Below are 17,534 nucleotides of genomic sequence, written 5' to 3' on the forward strand. Positions count from 1 at the left end.
TCTGAGAGTTTTTGAATAAGATAGGGAGAATGAAGGGTTTTTTTTCCTCCAGTGTCACATTTTTAAGCTCATCATTGGCTCTTTTTCTTGATGGAACCATACCTCACATATGATACATTCACGGACTATTGGAAAATAGATAATCTGACGATTCTCTTTTTTTTTTCTTTTATCTTCTTCTTATTTTTTATTAATGTATTTGTTTTACAGTCCCCAGTAACTTTTGAAGCAATTTTTTTTTCATTTTTATTCTTATTGTTTTTTAAAATTGATTTTACAGTCCCCAGTGACTTTTTAAACAAAAACTTGTTTTTTCTTTTCATTTTCCCAAAAATGGGATTTGGGTTTCAGATATTTAAACTTGAACACACCTTCTCATTTAATGTTTTTTTTTTTTAATTGTATTTTTTTCTACATTGTAGATTAATACTGAAGATTAACACTTTTTTTTTTTTTACAATATAACTCCGTAGGTATTCTTTTATAGTTTTGATGTCTTCAGTATTAATCTACAATGTACAAAATAAAAACATAAAAAACCACAAGAGCACTGAATGAGAGAGTGTGTCCAAACTTTTGATGGGTAGTGCATATTTGACCTCTGAACTGTGACCACATAAGAGAATCAAATGTGTTTTGATTGAATTATTCCCCACTTTACACCTATAGTGAGCTACAGTTTAGAATGCATCACTCTTATAGCATTCTATGATCCATGCAAACAAATGAACGCCTGTACAAGAGGTTATCAGAGGATAGGAAGTATTTGCATTTGTACCCAGATGCAGAGCGCAGATAAAGAACCAATCGGCTCCAGCAGGAGGGGCTGGAGGCTGTGGTCAGCAGCAGCAGCACAAAGTTGCGGAGCATCTCTGAGTCTCCGCCTCCTGCCTTCACTTGACATCTCTCACACCTGCAGCCCGTCTCTCCTCCGCAGATAAACCCCTCATTTCAACTTCAGCCGCGCAGACTCCAGCAGCTCAGAGCATTCCGGTCCGAACAAAGTGCGTCTTCGTCGCGTTCCAAGATGCTGGCTTGTACAGAGATGATCACTATGTGTCTGCAGTCCGCCAAACAGAAGCATCTCCGGGCTCAGCAGCAGCAGCAGCAGCAGCCGCTGCACAGCGCCGGACAGGGGCTGACTATCTTTCATGATGTGAGTGGATCGGCTCTATTACTCGTGCATCACCGTGAAAAAGTGCTGTTCTGTGCAAGTAAATGTTGGTATTCCTGCTGTTTAGCCAAGAAGAATTTGCAGCTTTTCTCCACATTAACTCTAAAAGTCAAATTATATGGATTAACTGAATTATAGATGTAATCAATGCAGTGCAGACACAATGCAATACAGAGAGAATTAGTTCCTCCATTAAGAGCAGTGTGTGTGTGTGTGTGTGCGCGCGCGCGCGCGTGTGCGTGTGTGTGTGCGTGCGTAAAGTAGGAAGAGCTGCAGCTGCTGCCTCTGCATGATAAATTAAGCTCTCAGTCGGACAGGTTTAAGGGCTGCTGGGGGTTCTCCTCTTTTTGTAACACACACACACACACACACACACACACACACACACACACACACACACACACACACACACAAACACTGGTGGTTTTTCAAAAGCTTCAGGCAACCACACACACATTGTGCGCGCGCGCGCACACACACACACACACACACACACACACCTGCACACATAGTACATTTCATCAAAAATAATCAGACATAAAGCCTAATCACTGCATGATGGTGTCATGTTTGGTACCACAAATATGGTTTGTTGTCTTTTTGTGTCTTTTAATACACACAAAATTACACACAAACATACGCAACGGACACACCTTCCCCAAATGGTGCTTGAACCAATAACACCCGCCGCCTGATTAACCTGCCACGCTGCCATAGAAACCGTGTTGAGGGTTTACCAGGCCAGTGGCATTTCCAAATCTGACTCTCAAGTCGGCTCTGTCACTAAAGCAGCACCCAGGCTGACATGTCTAAACAAGAGCATTTTAATTTTTCGGAAACATCAGAGTAAGTGTGTGTACTGGTTCTGAATAGGGAACAGCACCAAAGTGTCTCCCATGTTCAGTCCTCAGCCTTGAGTTCAGCACAAACACACCAACAGGCTCATTGTACGAAATGGAAGAATTATGCTTGAATTTTAGTGTCTCACTCTGACAAGGACATGCTGTATTGGTTTCGGTTGTCATGTCCCTCCTTCCATTGTCTTTTTCACCTCGTTCATTCTTATTTTTTGCTTTCCTCTCTTCTGTGGTGAAGGTGAACAATGTGCTGAGTCTGGAAGCATTCCTGCAGTAAGGTTGTCTAATTATTCCACTGGGATAGCTGACAGATTTTGTCTTGAGAATTTTAATTTTGTATTTAAAGCAGGTTCTGCTGTCTTAGGCTGCTGTGGCATTTCCATCTGTTCATGCAGTGCAAAGTGGGCTGAATAAAATTGACCTGGTCACAGCTTAAATCTGCACTTTGAGTGACCAAAAGTTGTAAATCACATCAGTGGTAATTGTTTTTTCTGAGAAAATGCTTGATGTTTTCGGTGATACACATTGATTTTCAATTGTTTACCAGATATAAACAAAACACACACATGGTGGAACTATTAAATGAAGTGTGGAGCTAATTAGTGTAGAAAGTATTTTAATTGATTGTAAAAAAAAATCTGGCAAATTAGTTTGAAAAGCGTGCTGTTTTGTTGTGCATGCAACTGATGGATGCTCTTTAAATTACAGAGACAGTGTGTCAAAGTTCACAGGATAATGAGCCAGTCATTAATGTTAAAGATGCAGAGATTGTAACAACTCACAGAAATCCTGCAATGCCTCAGAAATGTCCTGTTCAAAGGCCAGGAGCAATTAATGACGCTGGCAATGATTGTGGGAGACCGTTTCATCACACGCATTGTCGACTGCTTTTTTTAATGCCATTGTTTTATGTATCCGCTAGTTCTGCATTTCTAGTCTGCTTGATCCCGGCAACCCTCTCTGATTTTTTTTTGCCCCATCTGTCTCTTGCATCTCTTTCCTCCCTCTCCTGATGTTCATCTTTTCCACTGTGAAGAATCGGTGTTGTAAAAAATGAAAAAATAATAACTCAGTGGAGAATATGGTGCATACAGTGTACTTAATAAAATATGACCACTGCCTGTGGTTTCCTCTTTCTCAAAGCCCGGCACAAATAGTGTGTCAGAAAGAAGCCGCTGTCTTAATATCTGCCACCACGGCATCAGAACAGCGGCACTCTGGGAAGCAGGTCTGACCTTTTCCAGGCTTGCTGTAAATGATGCATTATCATCTCCTGACACAGAGAGCCCAAAGACTGAGCTAAACAGCAAACAAGTTTAACACTACCTGCTCTCAGCTGAATCAAGCAGAGGGGGACATGTTGGTTAGACAAAGGAAAGAAAAGGCAAGCTGCTGGCCCAAAGAGAAAAGAAGATTTACTGTCCAGGAAAGCATCAAAAAAATGCACATTCGTGTAATAAATGAGGAGAGTTCAGAATGTCAGGCCATCGTTTAATAAAAACATGCATTTATTTTTTCCCATTAACATAGAGAGCAGTTTGCAGCTTGACTTTCGGGTCTGGACAGATGAATCAAAAATGGAGCAGTGAGTGCATAGTGAAGTGGTCTGAAATGGCCTGGCTCTCATTAGAAGTCAAGATTGAGGCTGCAGAGAGCCGGATTTGCAGACCTCGAGTATGTTGACCCGCAGAACGTTCTGCTGTTATTTATAACCTGTGGGTCAAAACTGACAAGCATGACAGCTTCCTAACAATGGAAACAAATGACTGAGGGAGCAGAACAGACACGGATCACAAATGTACCGTCATTGCATAGCCCATTGGAAAAATCTATTCATGAGAGAATTGTATTTTGCGCCTCTGGATGATAAATGTGTTGCATACAGATGAACAATCAAATGCAGAAACACATTCATTCACAAATTAGAGATTTTAAATGTGTTTTGGTTGTGTTCAAATTCTAATTTAAGAAGTGAGGTGCTCAATTAATACATTTTAAAAATGTTAATAGCATGACATGGGTTAACTAAATGGTTTTTTTTTTAAGTATAGTGTCTGGTTTCCTCGTTGCCATGTTAACTCAGATTTCACAATTTCAAATTTAAACCTTTAGAAACACATCTATGTGAACAGTGGGCTTGTGGACACACTGGAGTTTGCATCCTTGTTTCATCTGCTTCTTTTTTTTTTATATAATTGTAGCCATTTACATCATTCTGTTCGCCAGGTTTATTGTTGCTACATGTTGTACAAGACGTCACAACTCTTTTGTGATTGATTTACTGTTCATGTGTGCTCTTAACTGTTTGGTTTTATTCTAATTTATGCTGTGTGCTGAAGCCAGACGGTTCACTTTCTAGTTTCTGGGCAATAAAGTTCCCATTAGACTAAATAAAAACTAATATGACCAACTGGAATTTTCCACAGTTGGAAGCAGTTCTTTTTCTCAAGGCTGCCAGCAGCTGACTAACACTTTATATGGTCAGCCATAAGCCATATTGTGTGGCCTTGTGTCTTCTTTCATGTCAGCTAACAAATGACTTTCCCAGTATCAGTGACTCATCCATACTGTAGTCATTCTGTCGATTTCAGCTGATGTGTGTCAAGCTAGTTTGTTATTTTCTGCCTTGAAGACAGGCTTCATTATGCAGTTGCTGTTGTTGGTGCTTGTGAATATTGAAACCTCTGTTCCAAATAGGCTTTTTAGCATTTTGAGACTCCATAACAATTAGTGCAATAGCCCCTGCCAACTCCCGGCCAGTCACACAATCAGAAGATTGATCACACTGTGAATTTCTCAGCAGCAAGAAAAACAGATTCATAAAAGCATGTTTTGGCAATTTGCAAATGTGAAACAGTTCTGCAGTCGTGTGTGTCACTCTCCTAATTTCTCAGAGGTTCAGGTTTTCGGTTATTTACATAAATGCAAGGTCCAAATGCAGAAGTTGAAGTTAAATAAATTGTGTTTATACCAGCTAAAAGAGCTTTGTGAAGCATACACTATGTTTGTATTAAAACTGTTGATATTTCTGTGCTCATTTATCCTCCATTCGTTCAGAAACATCCTCATTATAGCTGCTTTTAGAGCATGTACAGCTGACTTAAGTGCAGCAGCCTCTTCTGCTAATTATAAACCTTTGCAGAGTCCCCATTGGGAATAGAATGAAAGGAGCCAAACCTAATGCGATTGTACAGGGCTGCCTGTATACTGTGCAAAATTGTTACAATTACAAGTTGACCTAATAATTGATGATTCAGGTAAAACCCAATATGATTTGGGTGTTAAAGTTTCAATGCAACAGCGGATCCGTGCCAGCAAGAAGTAGTTAACAGATGCAACAGCAGCTGGCAGCAACTCAAGTAAGCCTGTTTTTTCACAGCAGACATTTTGACTTATCATCGTCAGGAAAAGCATTGGTGTAATTAAAAACATGGCGGCTATGTTGAAGTGTACATAATAGCATGGCTGTAGACGTGTTATTTAGCCTGTGCCGTTCCTGATGTGGCGTGCTAAAACATCAAAATGAATCACGACGCTGGAAACTGGAGTGGTGGGTGTGGTGTTTGCACTTGCAGTGCAGGCGAAGCCACCTGCCAGCGAAATCAGTGAGCCGCAACAGAAGCAGATCGCAGAGTAGCGGCGACTGATGTTTGGAGTCCCCATTAGTTGTTACCTTGGCAACAGCTCCTCCATATTAATGCATACAGTATAATCAACAAAAATATTTATAACCCACCAAAAACACATTACATTCAGTAACCACAGCAGTTCTGTTATCATCATTCATTACGTCCAACCCAGCAACATTAAATCAGACCAAACTTTGTTCAAACTAATTAAACATAAGCCTTGAATCTGTCCAAACCAACTGTTCTATTGATGCAGTTGGTCTGTGTAGGTAGAATTTAAGCAGTTTCTGTGATGGAAGCACCTGCAGGATAATAACAGTGTGGCCTCTATTCTACAGAGTGGCCTTACTCTGCTTCTGAAATCACTATTTACTTAGTGATAATTCTTAAACCTATTTTAGAACTGACTCTTATATCAGTTTGTATTGAACCTAACATGAGTCACACGTAGGGAGTACAACAGTCTTTTCTAAATGTCCTTGTTCTTGTGATCTTTCTGTTCAGTGCAGCAGGACAAATAAACCGCAGACGTCAAACATCTTTTTGCCGCGATTCATCGTCATCTTATTGCAAGAACCCCTTTACTGGTGTTTGGCTACAAGTAATAACTGCCTCCCTCCTCCTCTTTTTTTCAGATTTTCCGCAGAGCAGACAAAAACGGTGAGTAAACAGCACATAATAGGCTTGTTGATGAATAATTTGTCACAATTCATACTTGTTTTTTCTCCCCCCACATCCTTCCACTTTTCATTATCCCTCAGCCGATCTGGGCGGGGAAAAAGAAAGGGATTTGCATGAATGACTCTTCAAGTGAAGCTCCTTTCCTCTTCATGCTTGAACACGTTTTTTTTTCCACCCAATTAAAATGATGCTAAGATTCTGGATTATAGCCAAGACTGGAAGAATGTGTCACACAAAATAAAGCACCTCTCAGCCAGTGTCAACACAGATGACTGGGTGCTGTTTACATATTAATGTGAGTCATGTTAACGCAGAAAGAGCCAAGTTATTTTTTTTCTACCAACAGCTTCATTAGAAAGTGCATGAAAGTTCCTTTGCTCTTCTAAAAGGTTCTTCATGTTCAAACACATGTAAACACACATGCACCTTTGGTTTCTGCCATAAACAGTCACATATTTCACACCTTTTACTTGAGCCACGCATGAACGCTGGAATATTTTTAGCCAAAGCCAACACTCCTAAAGGCATACATGTATGCATATACGACTCTGTTGATTATATGTCACAGATGGTGTATTTATATAGATATATACATACATACAGTAATGTGTTTAGGTGAAGTTTTTCTTTTCTGCATTCATAATATTGTTCAAAAGTTTGAGGTCACCCACTCATTTTCAAGTTTTCAATGGAAACACACACTTTGCATTTGCTAACATAACTGCACAAGGGGTTTCTAATCATCAATGAGCCTTTCAACACCATTAGCTAACACAATGTAGCATTAGAACACAGGAGTGATGGTTGCTAGAAATGTTTCTCAGCACCTCCAATAAAAATCAGCTGTTTCCAGCTAGCATAGTCATTTACCACATTAACAATGTCTAGACTGTATTACTGATTAATTCATTGAAAAAAACTGCTTTTCTTTCAAATATGAGGACATTTCTAAGTGACCCCAAACTTTTGAACAGTAGTGTATCTATGCACACACGACATTGCTCCAGACTATTTATTCAGTATTCACTGCAAAATCTAATAGAACTCTAAAGTTTCCCGATATCATATCTGGTTTGCCTGGAAGCCTGATTGCTACCAAAATTTCATTGATCCTGTCTTGCACAGTGTCAGATTTATGGCCCTGTAAGATGATTTTTACTGCACAGTGTCTAAAAGCTTTCAGGGCACTGCAAGTAAGTAAGTTAAAGCAATCAAACCAAACAGAGGCATTACGAGGGTTTGCTGTAGCTTCTGTCGCAGGAAGCCCCGGATGCTCTTACACTGCCATATAACATCACTCTGGGATGTTAAATTCATTCTCGGAATTGTATTGTAATGAAATGACTTTTTGTTGTACCCACTTGCCCTTAAGCTGTCTCATCAAATTTTACACGAGCAGCTGTCTTTACTTCGCTGCACTGAACAAGTCGTAGGAAATGAGAATGAACCGAAGCTGTGCGTTATGCAGAAGGTACTGTTTGATTAATACTGAATCTCAAAAAAGTTTTCTTTCTTGAGTATGTGGTTGTGTTACATCATGGCCTGATACCGTTTAATTCAGAGAGTCATCCTTTGCCCTCGATTTAGTGAAACTGATAGCTGAAGTTTGTCGTTGGACAGGAAAGAATGAGTGACATCTGAGAATAATTGACTCAGAGAAAGTTATATTTAACATGTGACATCCATCCATCCATTAGGGTCACGAGGGGACTGGAGTCTATACCAGCTGACTTAGGGTGAAGGCAAGGGACATCCTGGACAGGCCACCAGTCTGTCTCAGGGCTACATACAGAGACAAACAATCACACTCACATCTATGGAAAACATAGCATCATTAATTAACATAAGCTTGTTTTTGGAATGTGGGAGGAAGCTGGAGAAAGCCCATGCATGCACAGAACAAACATACAAACTCCATGCTGAAATATCCCAGGCTGGGACATGAACTGTGGATCTTCTAGCTGCAAGGCGATGGTGCTAACCACTAACCCACTGTGACCAGCATGCAACGTGTTTCTTGGTTTATTGTGACGGTACAAGATATATTGAAACAGGTGAATAAATTCAGGAAAGGTAGAAGTCTAATGATTCAGCGTGGAGAACCTTTTAGGACCCAAACAGACCCGGTGAACATCCTCTTGGACTAATGGTCTCCCTCTTCTGGTGCTGTGGCTGGAAATGCTGCCTAAGACATATTTATGTCTTCTGAACAACACATGAGATAAATTGCCAAAGCGAATCAAGAAGTGTATGTCAACGGGGGTATTGCTGTGTTCACAGGGTCTGTAATCATCGTGTCTCCAAACAACAATTACTTCTCAACAGCCCTTAACAGTCCCTGGTACATGATGAATTGTTCTGTTGCTTCCAGCCAAATATATTCACCGCTTTATTATAATGAGCTCAGCTGAGATGACTGTCACCAGTGAACTGAAGGTGGAGAAGGAGGGGGAAGGAGAGCTACTAACCTAAAAGGAAAATGTTCGTTCCCATATCTGCTGCTCATTTCCATCAGAAATAAATGGTACTGGAATTGATCGGAGGACGTAATGGAAAATAAAAAAAGGGGGACATCTTCAGAATGCCTTGAATAATAATATTTAAAAAGATGTCTGTAGCTGACAGTAATAATGTAGCGAGTATACATTTTATATTTATAATATCCCATCTCTTCCTTTTATCAATGTACTGGCTGAAACAAGAGAAGAGCTGGTTTGAGCAGAATGACAAAACAACCCCGACTCACGGTCCACGTATGTTTTCTTCTGTGGTTTTCAGTTGCATCTCATGATCTCGATTAATAAGCACATGGAATATGTAAAGATGAAACCTCTGGGAAAATCTAATTTGTAGACCTTGAATTGGAAACGTTGTCACAGATGAGAGCTGAATGTGAAAAGGCCTGTTAAATATTTGGTCTAAGTCATTTTCCGTTCAGGTTTTACAATCATGAGATCATTAAGACAATTAATCAGTCATCTTCATTAAGCCCAGTGGTTTCACAAACTAACTGTTCAACTGTCACAGTCTTGTTTGAGTTAAAGTTTAGTGACTAAAACTGGCATCCTTCTGTAAAAAGAAAAAAAAAATCTATACAAGACATAGCTGAAAAATGTACTTGTTCATTTTCCAGATATATAAAACATATAGATTCCCAACACACTTTTCAGTGTGATAGCTGACGAGGTCATTTCCTCTTCTCTCTTTTAACGAACCTTTTTCTGTCCTGACATCTGCTCCAGTGTGGAGGAAAAGACCAGTCAGCGTCAAACCATTAGTGGAGAATCTAGAAGCACTGGGATGTGTGGTCTAAAAGTGGCATGCAGGGCTTAAATTAGAATATGGAAAAATATAAAAAGAAGCTTCAGACTTCCTCACAGATGGCCTGGTGGAACACATCCTAAGTAGAGCATTGATACTAAGAATACCAGAATCCGTAGTGGCTCGGATGTACAGTGGTGCTTTGGAGTTTACCATCAAGGAACGAGACCCCATCTCTCTTAATAATTCTAGCAGTTATTGAAGCTGTGATGCATTCGTGGAGAATTTATAAACCACTTAGGAGAGTCTGCAATGGGACTAACCTTTGGAGAGATATGGCTGTGGCCTACTTTGTGCCCTACTTTATCGAATGTCCCCAGCTTCGTATTCGGTTCTTGTTTACTCTGATCTTGTGAACGCTTTGTTTAGAGTAATCTGACTTGTTTCTAATTGCAAAGGAGACAAAGCCGTACACGAGCTGTCTGTATCCTTTTGTGTTGTAGAGATTGCACTCCTCTTCCGCCTCACCCTTTCTTTGAGAACATTTTTCTCACCTTGAAATTCCATAGCAATTTTCTCACTTTCTTTATACATATTTGATAGTATGTTTTTTTTTCTGTAATCACTTTACATTCGGCTTATAATAGCAGTATATTATTTTCTACAGTTCGTTTCATCCACACAGTATTGCTTTTGCCTCAACCTTCAGCATGATGTAGAGCTTTCACTGTCATAATGGAATTTCTTGCACATCGGTGTGCTGTGTGGAAGCTTTAGCTGTTTAGACTTTGGTTCAGTTTAAAGGCAGATATTACACACTTAGCTGTGCCGTGCTGCAAATATTCTTTGCCACATCTGTGCTCCACATAGATTCAGTTTGTTGTTTTCAAAGGAAACAGCTGTACTGATAAAATTGCTTTAGTGATAAATGGTTATAGCGGGTTGTTGGGTCTCATAATGTCCTTACTTATTATGCGTCTACCTCGTCACCAAAGTGTAATACTTCACTCTAATGTCTTGTTTTTGTCTTGATATTGGAAAACACCAGACATGCAAAAAAGCACATTTTGTCGCAATTCATGACTTTGTGAACAGGAAAATGGTGTCAGGTCTAATTTAAAATGCATTGAAGGTGTTTTGTTTGTTTCAGAGAGCTCGTGTTTCCTGTAAATCAGGTCAACAACGTTTGCTCTGAGACAGAATGATTCATTTGTGGACAATGATTTAAGTTATTCACCACAGAACTCATTTTCTCTTCTCTGAAAATGTTCCTTGAATGGCTGCTGTGAAATCACATTATCTGGAAACATGAGAGTACCAGTCACGTTCATAATAGAGGCCTGCATGTGCATATTTTGATTTGTGACTGACTGATTGAGAGACTGTATAGTCCGTTGGGCCATGCATGAATGTCTTATTAATTCAAAGGCATCAGCTGGAAGTTTGTTCAGTAACTGACTGCAGTGGCTGCTTTAATAGACTATAAGAGGATGAAAAGTTAATGGCATTTTAGTGCTCCCAGCGTTTTTATAAACCACAACATTTGATTAATGACTAAAGTACTTGATGCATTTCAGTATGCAAAAATATACAGATTTAATGGTAGCTGTTCTGCATGTATTGATTTATGGCAACATGCACATTGTACAGTTTGATGCTGATGGTAGGAGACGACATAATAAAACAAGAAAAGCCCTCAGAGAACGCAGTACTCCACCAAGACTGCTTAGTCGTTGTACTATTTCCAGCGGCTGAAATCTTTAAAAAAAAAAAATGTGACAGATAGAATCTTTCCATTTACCATAGATGTACCCACATACAAAATGACCTTGCGCTGAGCACAGGTGTGTGTTTTGCATGTGTACGTTATGTACGGATGCCAAATCGCATCACCTAAATATGTAGCGGGTGGCGGGAACTGATGGGATTCAGAAACACCCCCACAATTAATCAATTGTTCCTTGTATCATTTCTGATGGATAAGTCCTGATGAGTCCGCAGCGGTGGATTTGTAGAAGGATCACAATCGTGTGATCGTCAACAGGCAGTGGACAAAGTGTTCACTTGTTGTCATGGTTACAGTGACGTCATGCCGCCATCTTGCAATGATACAGAAATCTTTAACAAATCTTTGGATCCAGACTATAAATTGCATCTCTGCCAAAATCTAATCACTTGGTCCTTCTGTAATTTCTGACCTTCCCTGAAAATTTCATCCAAATCCGTTCGTTTGCTTTTGAGTAATGTTGCACACAGACAGGCAGACAGACAAACGTTCACCGATCGTCACACAACTCCGTCATTCTTTGGCGGAGTAAAAATACACTCTGAAGAAATATTATTTTAGATACTACCCTGTATCAGTTCACAAACATTTGCAAGCATTGAGGGGAATACTTGAAGAGTTCATTTGCAAAAACAGCTAACTCCGTTTTCAGAAAACTCTTTTTTTTATTGTTTACTTGAGATAATAATAAGAATAACACTAATAATTTATTTTTTCTCTATTTTGTCATGTATTTTTCTACTGAGTCAAATCCACTCAAGTTCAGTTTGACTGATATTATCTCAAGTAAACGATAATAAAAAAAAAGTTTTCTGATAATTTATCAAAACAGAGTTATCTGTTTTTGCAAATGAACTCCTCACTTGATGTTTTTTATTCTCGAAATTTCCCTCAACCCTTTATGTTTATCACCTGGACTCACATTTGGTCCTGACCCCACTGCTGAAAAACTCTGCTCTAAAGCTGCAAGACACAAATGAGTGCAGATCAGCACAACTAATTTAAGCCCAGTGACAAATGTATAGCACTTCATAAATGATAAATGCGGTTTCAGAATAAGGTCTGACTGAACAAGAATGTCTAATGTGGCGAATAAGTTTTGCATCACTTCCTCTCTCTGCCCTTGTCCTCTATGCATTCCTCATATTATATGAAGAGATGCAGGCAACAGATATAAGGAGGCATTAATTGGAATTCAAGAGACCAACAGGTAGAAGTCTCAAGATAATACACATAATCCCCCCACCTGATTGCAGATATTATAACTCCATCTTTAGATGCAAGCTGTCACCCTCATCACTTGAGGTCCATTTATTTTTTTATATTGCTGCTAATATGGCTCTAATCCACACATGCAGATTTACATTTTTAGAACTCAGATGTCTCCTAAATGGGGCAAAAAAGGGATATTACTGCATGTTGTTCAAATCAATTCAAAGCCTTTGCAAAAGCGTAGCACTCTGTTCTAATAGACGTAGAAGACATTTAGGCCAAGGCTTGTGCATTTGTGGCGGTCATCCTCTTTTATAATGAAGATCTTTAACCCAGAACCGTCAAGATGAATAGAGTAGACTGCCAGTAGTCATCATTAGTCCATCAAATGGAGGTGTCACTTCTGAGCCTTACTGCTGTCGGTCTAGTTTGGCACTCTAAATATAGGAAGCTTCCAACCCTGTGAGGAGAGAAGAAGACATGTGGAGGGATCTTTAGTCTCTTAGTCCACAAGCGAAGTACAGATGGTGGTGAAATGCATAAGTAAGCTGCATAAATTAAGCATAAAAGGTATAAAATATATGAATGAAATTAGATAGCAAGGCATGAATGTAGGATCCTAAAAATGCTCAATGTAGAATCTGTATTTAAGGGCTTTAGGCTTTACCTTCGAAAGAACACAATGTTCTTAGTTTTGTATTGAGGACACTTCAGTCTGCTGCTCCAGCATGTGCATTTTTTTTTTTTTGAAAACTACAAGCCACAAAAATAAAACAAGAAAAAAAATAACAAAAACCTTGATGTCTCTACAGTACAAAGTCACCCAGAGCTCTAAAGGCAAAGAATAGGGCCTGACTACGTTGATTCAAATATAAGCAGTATTTACAATTCTGCATACTCAATGGCAGTGCTGGACTTCTAACTTTATGTATATTTATATTCCTCTGTAAGATGCTGTTTTGCTGCTTCATGTTCAGAATGACGCATTCATTCCCTTCCTTTTATAACTCATGGAATTCATTGTTGCAGTGGTAAGGTTGTTTGTATTTCTTGCAGAGAACAAAGAGGCAATTAGAAAAAAATGGAAATAGCCTTTACTTTAGATATTGTCTTTGGGGAATAAGCGTTGCTTGTTTTTTGCGACTGGAGAAGATATGACGTCTGTCTTGAAAAGCAAAGACAGACCAAGTGGTGAGGTGGATGTATTGTGTGGACCTGCACATTATATATTCTGGTCAGAGGCGATGATGAGCAGTGTCAGAGGCTCCAGAGGAACAGATGGTCTTCAAACTTGCCCTTGTGTTCGCAGCAGTGCTGAGTCAGCCAACCAGAAGTCCACGGCATATTAAACCGCTCTCACTTTACCTCGTCTTTGTGTAGACAGAGTTACATCACTCAGATAAATTATGAAGCTAGTAGTCATCTGCAACTTAGAAGGTTTAGAACCAGAAGCAGATTATAAATTCATGGGGATAGTTTCCAAATGTGCACAGTTGTGGCACAGCTGTTTCGCTTTTGTTTGTCTGACTCTTTATGATAAAATCAGTCTGTTTGCCTCATTTAACAACTTCACAGTCGTGCTCATTTGTGCGTATGCCCGTCTTGGCTCTATTTTACCGCTAATCATTCTGGTCTGTTCTTCAGTCACACTGAGTAATTGTGTCCCCAACTCCTTCCAGTGTACGTCCAAATGCCTGAATGTCAGTCAAGAATCAGGAGTCTTCTCTATAGAAATCAATCTGTTCATCTGGACTCCTTTATGAGGATTAAAACATCTAGCAGTTTCTGTCTGGCAGAGAAACTGCTGACGGATTGTAGTCTGTACAGCAGACAGATTGATAGTAGACTCACGAAGGAACACTTCTTCACAAATGACAACCATGCTATTTATCTTCTGCTATTGATTTTTCTGTGCATTGTCTGTCACAACAAGCTGTGCTCCCAGTTAACTAGTCGGAGCAGAGGGAGAAAACTGCAATCTGCTGACAATCTGTACTTTCATTTCATTTCATATTTTGTGCAAACACTCTGAATAGTATTGGAAAAACAATTTTATTTCAGAGTTTGTCATTGTCAAAGGCACACAGCATATGCAACTTTTTTAAACATTTACAAATGTTTTGTTAAAATGGGACCAATTAAACTGTTGAATAACTGAGTACTGAAATGGTTTGTCCATTAATTGTAAATGATTTTGTTTATTTATTAGTCATTTCAATAATTTATCAAGAAAACATTCTGGTGTCAGCTTTTCAAATGTTTTTGTATGTTCTGTGTAATTGTTAATTGACATTTTATAGATTGCACTGCAAAACAGATCTGTAATATTTCAGAATGTTTCCTTTTAATTTTACTTCATTTTTAATGTATTTTTGAAATGCACAAAAATATCAATAACATTTAAAAACAGAGTAAGAGTTTAAATATCTAATGTAACGAACTTAAAAATATATTACTGCTCCTTCCATTTCATAACCTTTCATTTTTTTCAAAGAAAATATTAAACATTGACATCAAATGAGTATTAAAATACATTTTGCAAATTTAATGTCATTTCACGTTTATTTAAGATGAAGCTGTTAAATTTAAATTTCATACTATGAATCTAATTTAATTCTAAAATTAAATACAGTTAGTGTCAGATAAAAGAAAAAGAAGAATTAGATCACAATCGGAATCAGAAATTTGTTTATTGTCAAGTGAGTTTGCACACAAGGAATTTGACGTGGAGATACAGTACTCAGCAACAACAACAGACAGGAAAAGAATAAATATGCACATCTAAATCTGAGGATTTCTAAATAAAAATGCATAATTATAAGAAGTACTGTGTAAAAAAAAAAAAAAGGTCAAATTTGCCTAAACAAGGGGAATAAATTAAAATGTAATTTAAATTAGAGTTTAGTTTAGTTTATTAGTTTAGTTAACAGGGACAATGTACAAACACATTAATCTTAAAAAGAAAAGATGCTTTGCACCAGATTATAGCTATTGCTAATTTCCATCTGCAGTCCCTGGGCAGATACAACATAAATAATAAATATAAAACATTATATTAAACAAATTCTAAAAATTAACCTTAGCTCATCAATAAAATACATCAGATTACACATACTTTTATATATAACTTATTCAAGATAAAATTATCGAAATATATAAAACAAAAGTAACAACAACAATAAAATCAAAACATTACGTTATTTGAATAAAAAAAACAAACACTTTAAAATGGACTAGTGCTGACATGTCTGATTATAATGTTGCACATTGTAATTAAGGTACTACATGTGAGGTTGAAATATTGTGCATGTATTGGATGTTGCACTGGTAATGATTTTCCATCTTTCTTACATTGACTTGTTTGCTAAATGTTATGTTGTATAATTGCACAAATGTTCATAGTGATTGTTGTTACAAATGTAAGCGTCCTTAAACACTTTATAAAAAACAAACACAACCCAATGCAAGACTAGAAAATATTTTTTTAATGTTTTTTTTATGAAATACTAATTTTCCATTGCAAAGTATTTTTTTGCACCTCAGCTGCCAGAAAATTATTGTTTCTTACAGTAGAAAAACGAATCAATTTGTCATAAAAATCAATAAGAGTTGCAAGCAGTCCTGTAAGTAGTGACAGTGCAGTCTTGACTTTTTAGAACCACAGCAGAATAGATGAATAAACAAGGTGACAAGGATGTGAATGGAAATGAGACTGCAGTCATGAAATTGTAAGATGAGTGTGCTGTCACACCACAATCTTATTGACATATTGCAGGGAATTAGGCAGCCAGTGCTTTCATAGATGAATCATATAGATGGAGATGGTCGCTGCACATGTTCTGAAATAAACCAGGACTCTCTGGAATACACTGAAAATGATTCTCATGACACTCTGAAGGTTATTATTGTGCCTGTGCCGTAATGAAAGCCTTAATATCCTTCATGTTTCAGATGATGGCAAGTTGTCATTTGAAGAGTTCAACGCTTACTTTGCTGATGGGATCCTGACTACCGAGGAGCTGCAGGAGCTTTTCTACTCCATAGACGGCCGACAGAATAAGTGAGTTTTTTTAATCTGTCATGGTGAAAAATGACTGATGTTGGCCCTTTTTTTTGATTTGTTTCTGCACGTTCTGTAGTAAATCGCTTCACAGTATTTTTCAACTTCTCCTTTTATAGTCATAAAATAAAAGATTGAGCAAAATGTGTCTGGAGGTTAAAGGCAGAGTTAAAATGTTCCATCAGTTACAGGCGAAATGTCTCACAGTTGGAGGAAGTTCTTCTCTTTTAAAAAAAGAGAGCCCTGCAGCCAAAGTCATGCTGGCTGAATTAGTGTTTACCCGACTCCTCTGGGCTTAAAATACTGTGGACTACACCAGCCACTTCAAAACCTACTTCTCTGAAATCGCAATCACAGAAATCAGCCTCAGGGTAGCAGCTAAAATCACTGCACCGGAGTGAGCGTTTAACTCTGTGCAGCCACAGAGAAATAGACTATTTCTCCATTGTCATAGGATTTGTAATTATTTTAAATTCCTTCTATCTAAATCCGTTGTTCTAATATTGTATTTAGCAGGTTAGGGATTTGTATTCATGAGATATTTTGTCCCTTTTTCCCTTCACGCCTCTTTGCACTGTGTCAGCTTTGTGAGGCTAAACAAAGCTTCTTAACTTGGCTGCCAAACAGTTTGCATAAGCTCAGGTATTATAACAAAAAACACTCTGACTGGTGAACCACTCCAAAGCCTAAATGACCCCGAGCATACACGCACAGACATGCATTGATCTTTTAAAGATGACTTTGTATTAAATTTCTGTTTTTATACCTAACTAATGGAGTGAGCAGTGTTTGGCCACAGTAACAATTCAGCAATTATTTATTTGTTGTGGTGCCAGTTCTTCCATCGCTGTGTGAAAAATTGCTTTTGGACGTG

General features: G+C 38.3%; 1 protein-coding gene across 1 annotated transcript in view; it reads left to right on the forward strand.

Annotated features, from left to right (window-relative positions):
• The first annotated feature begins 818 nt into the window (after positions 1-818).
• necab3 (N-terminal EF-hand calcium binding protein 3) overlaps positions 819-17,534 on the forward strand; it is a 46,085-nt gene continuing 29,369 nt past the window's right edge. The window contains exons 1-3 of the mRNA XM_022200487.2: positions 819-1,156; positions 6,296-6,320; positions 16,552-16,660. Of these exons, the coding sequence (XP_022056179.2) occupies positions 1,028-1,156; positions 6,296-6,320; positions 16,552-16,660 (263 nt within the window). The 5' untranslated portion in view covers positions 819-1,027. The remainder of the gene's footprint in view (positions 1,157-6,295; positions 6,321-16,551; positions 16,661-17,534) is intronic.

The sequence above is a fragment of the Acanthochromis polyacanthus genome, chromosome 5, assembly GCF_021347895.1.
Source record: "Acanthochromis polyacanthus isolate Apoly-LR-REF ecotype Palm Island chromosome 5, KAUST_Apoly_ChrSc, whole genome shotgun sequence".
Lineage (NCBI taxonomy): Eukaryota > Metazoa > Chordata > Actinopteri > Pomacentridae > Acanthochromis > Acanthochromis polyacanthus.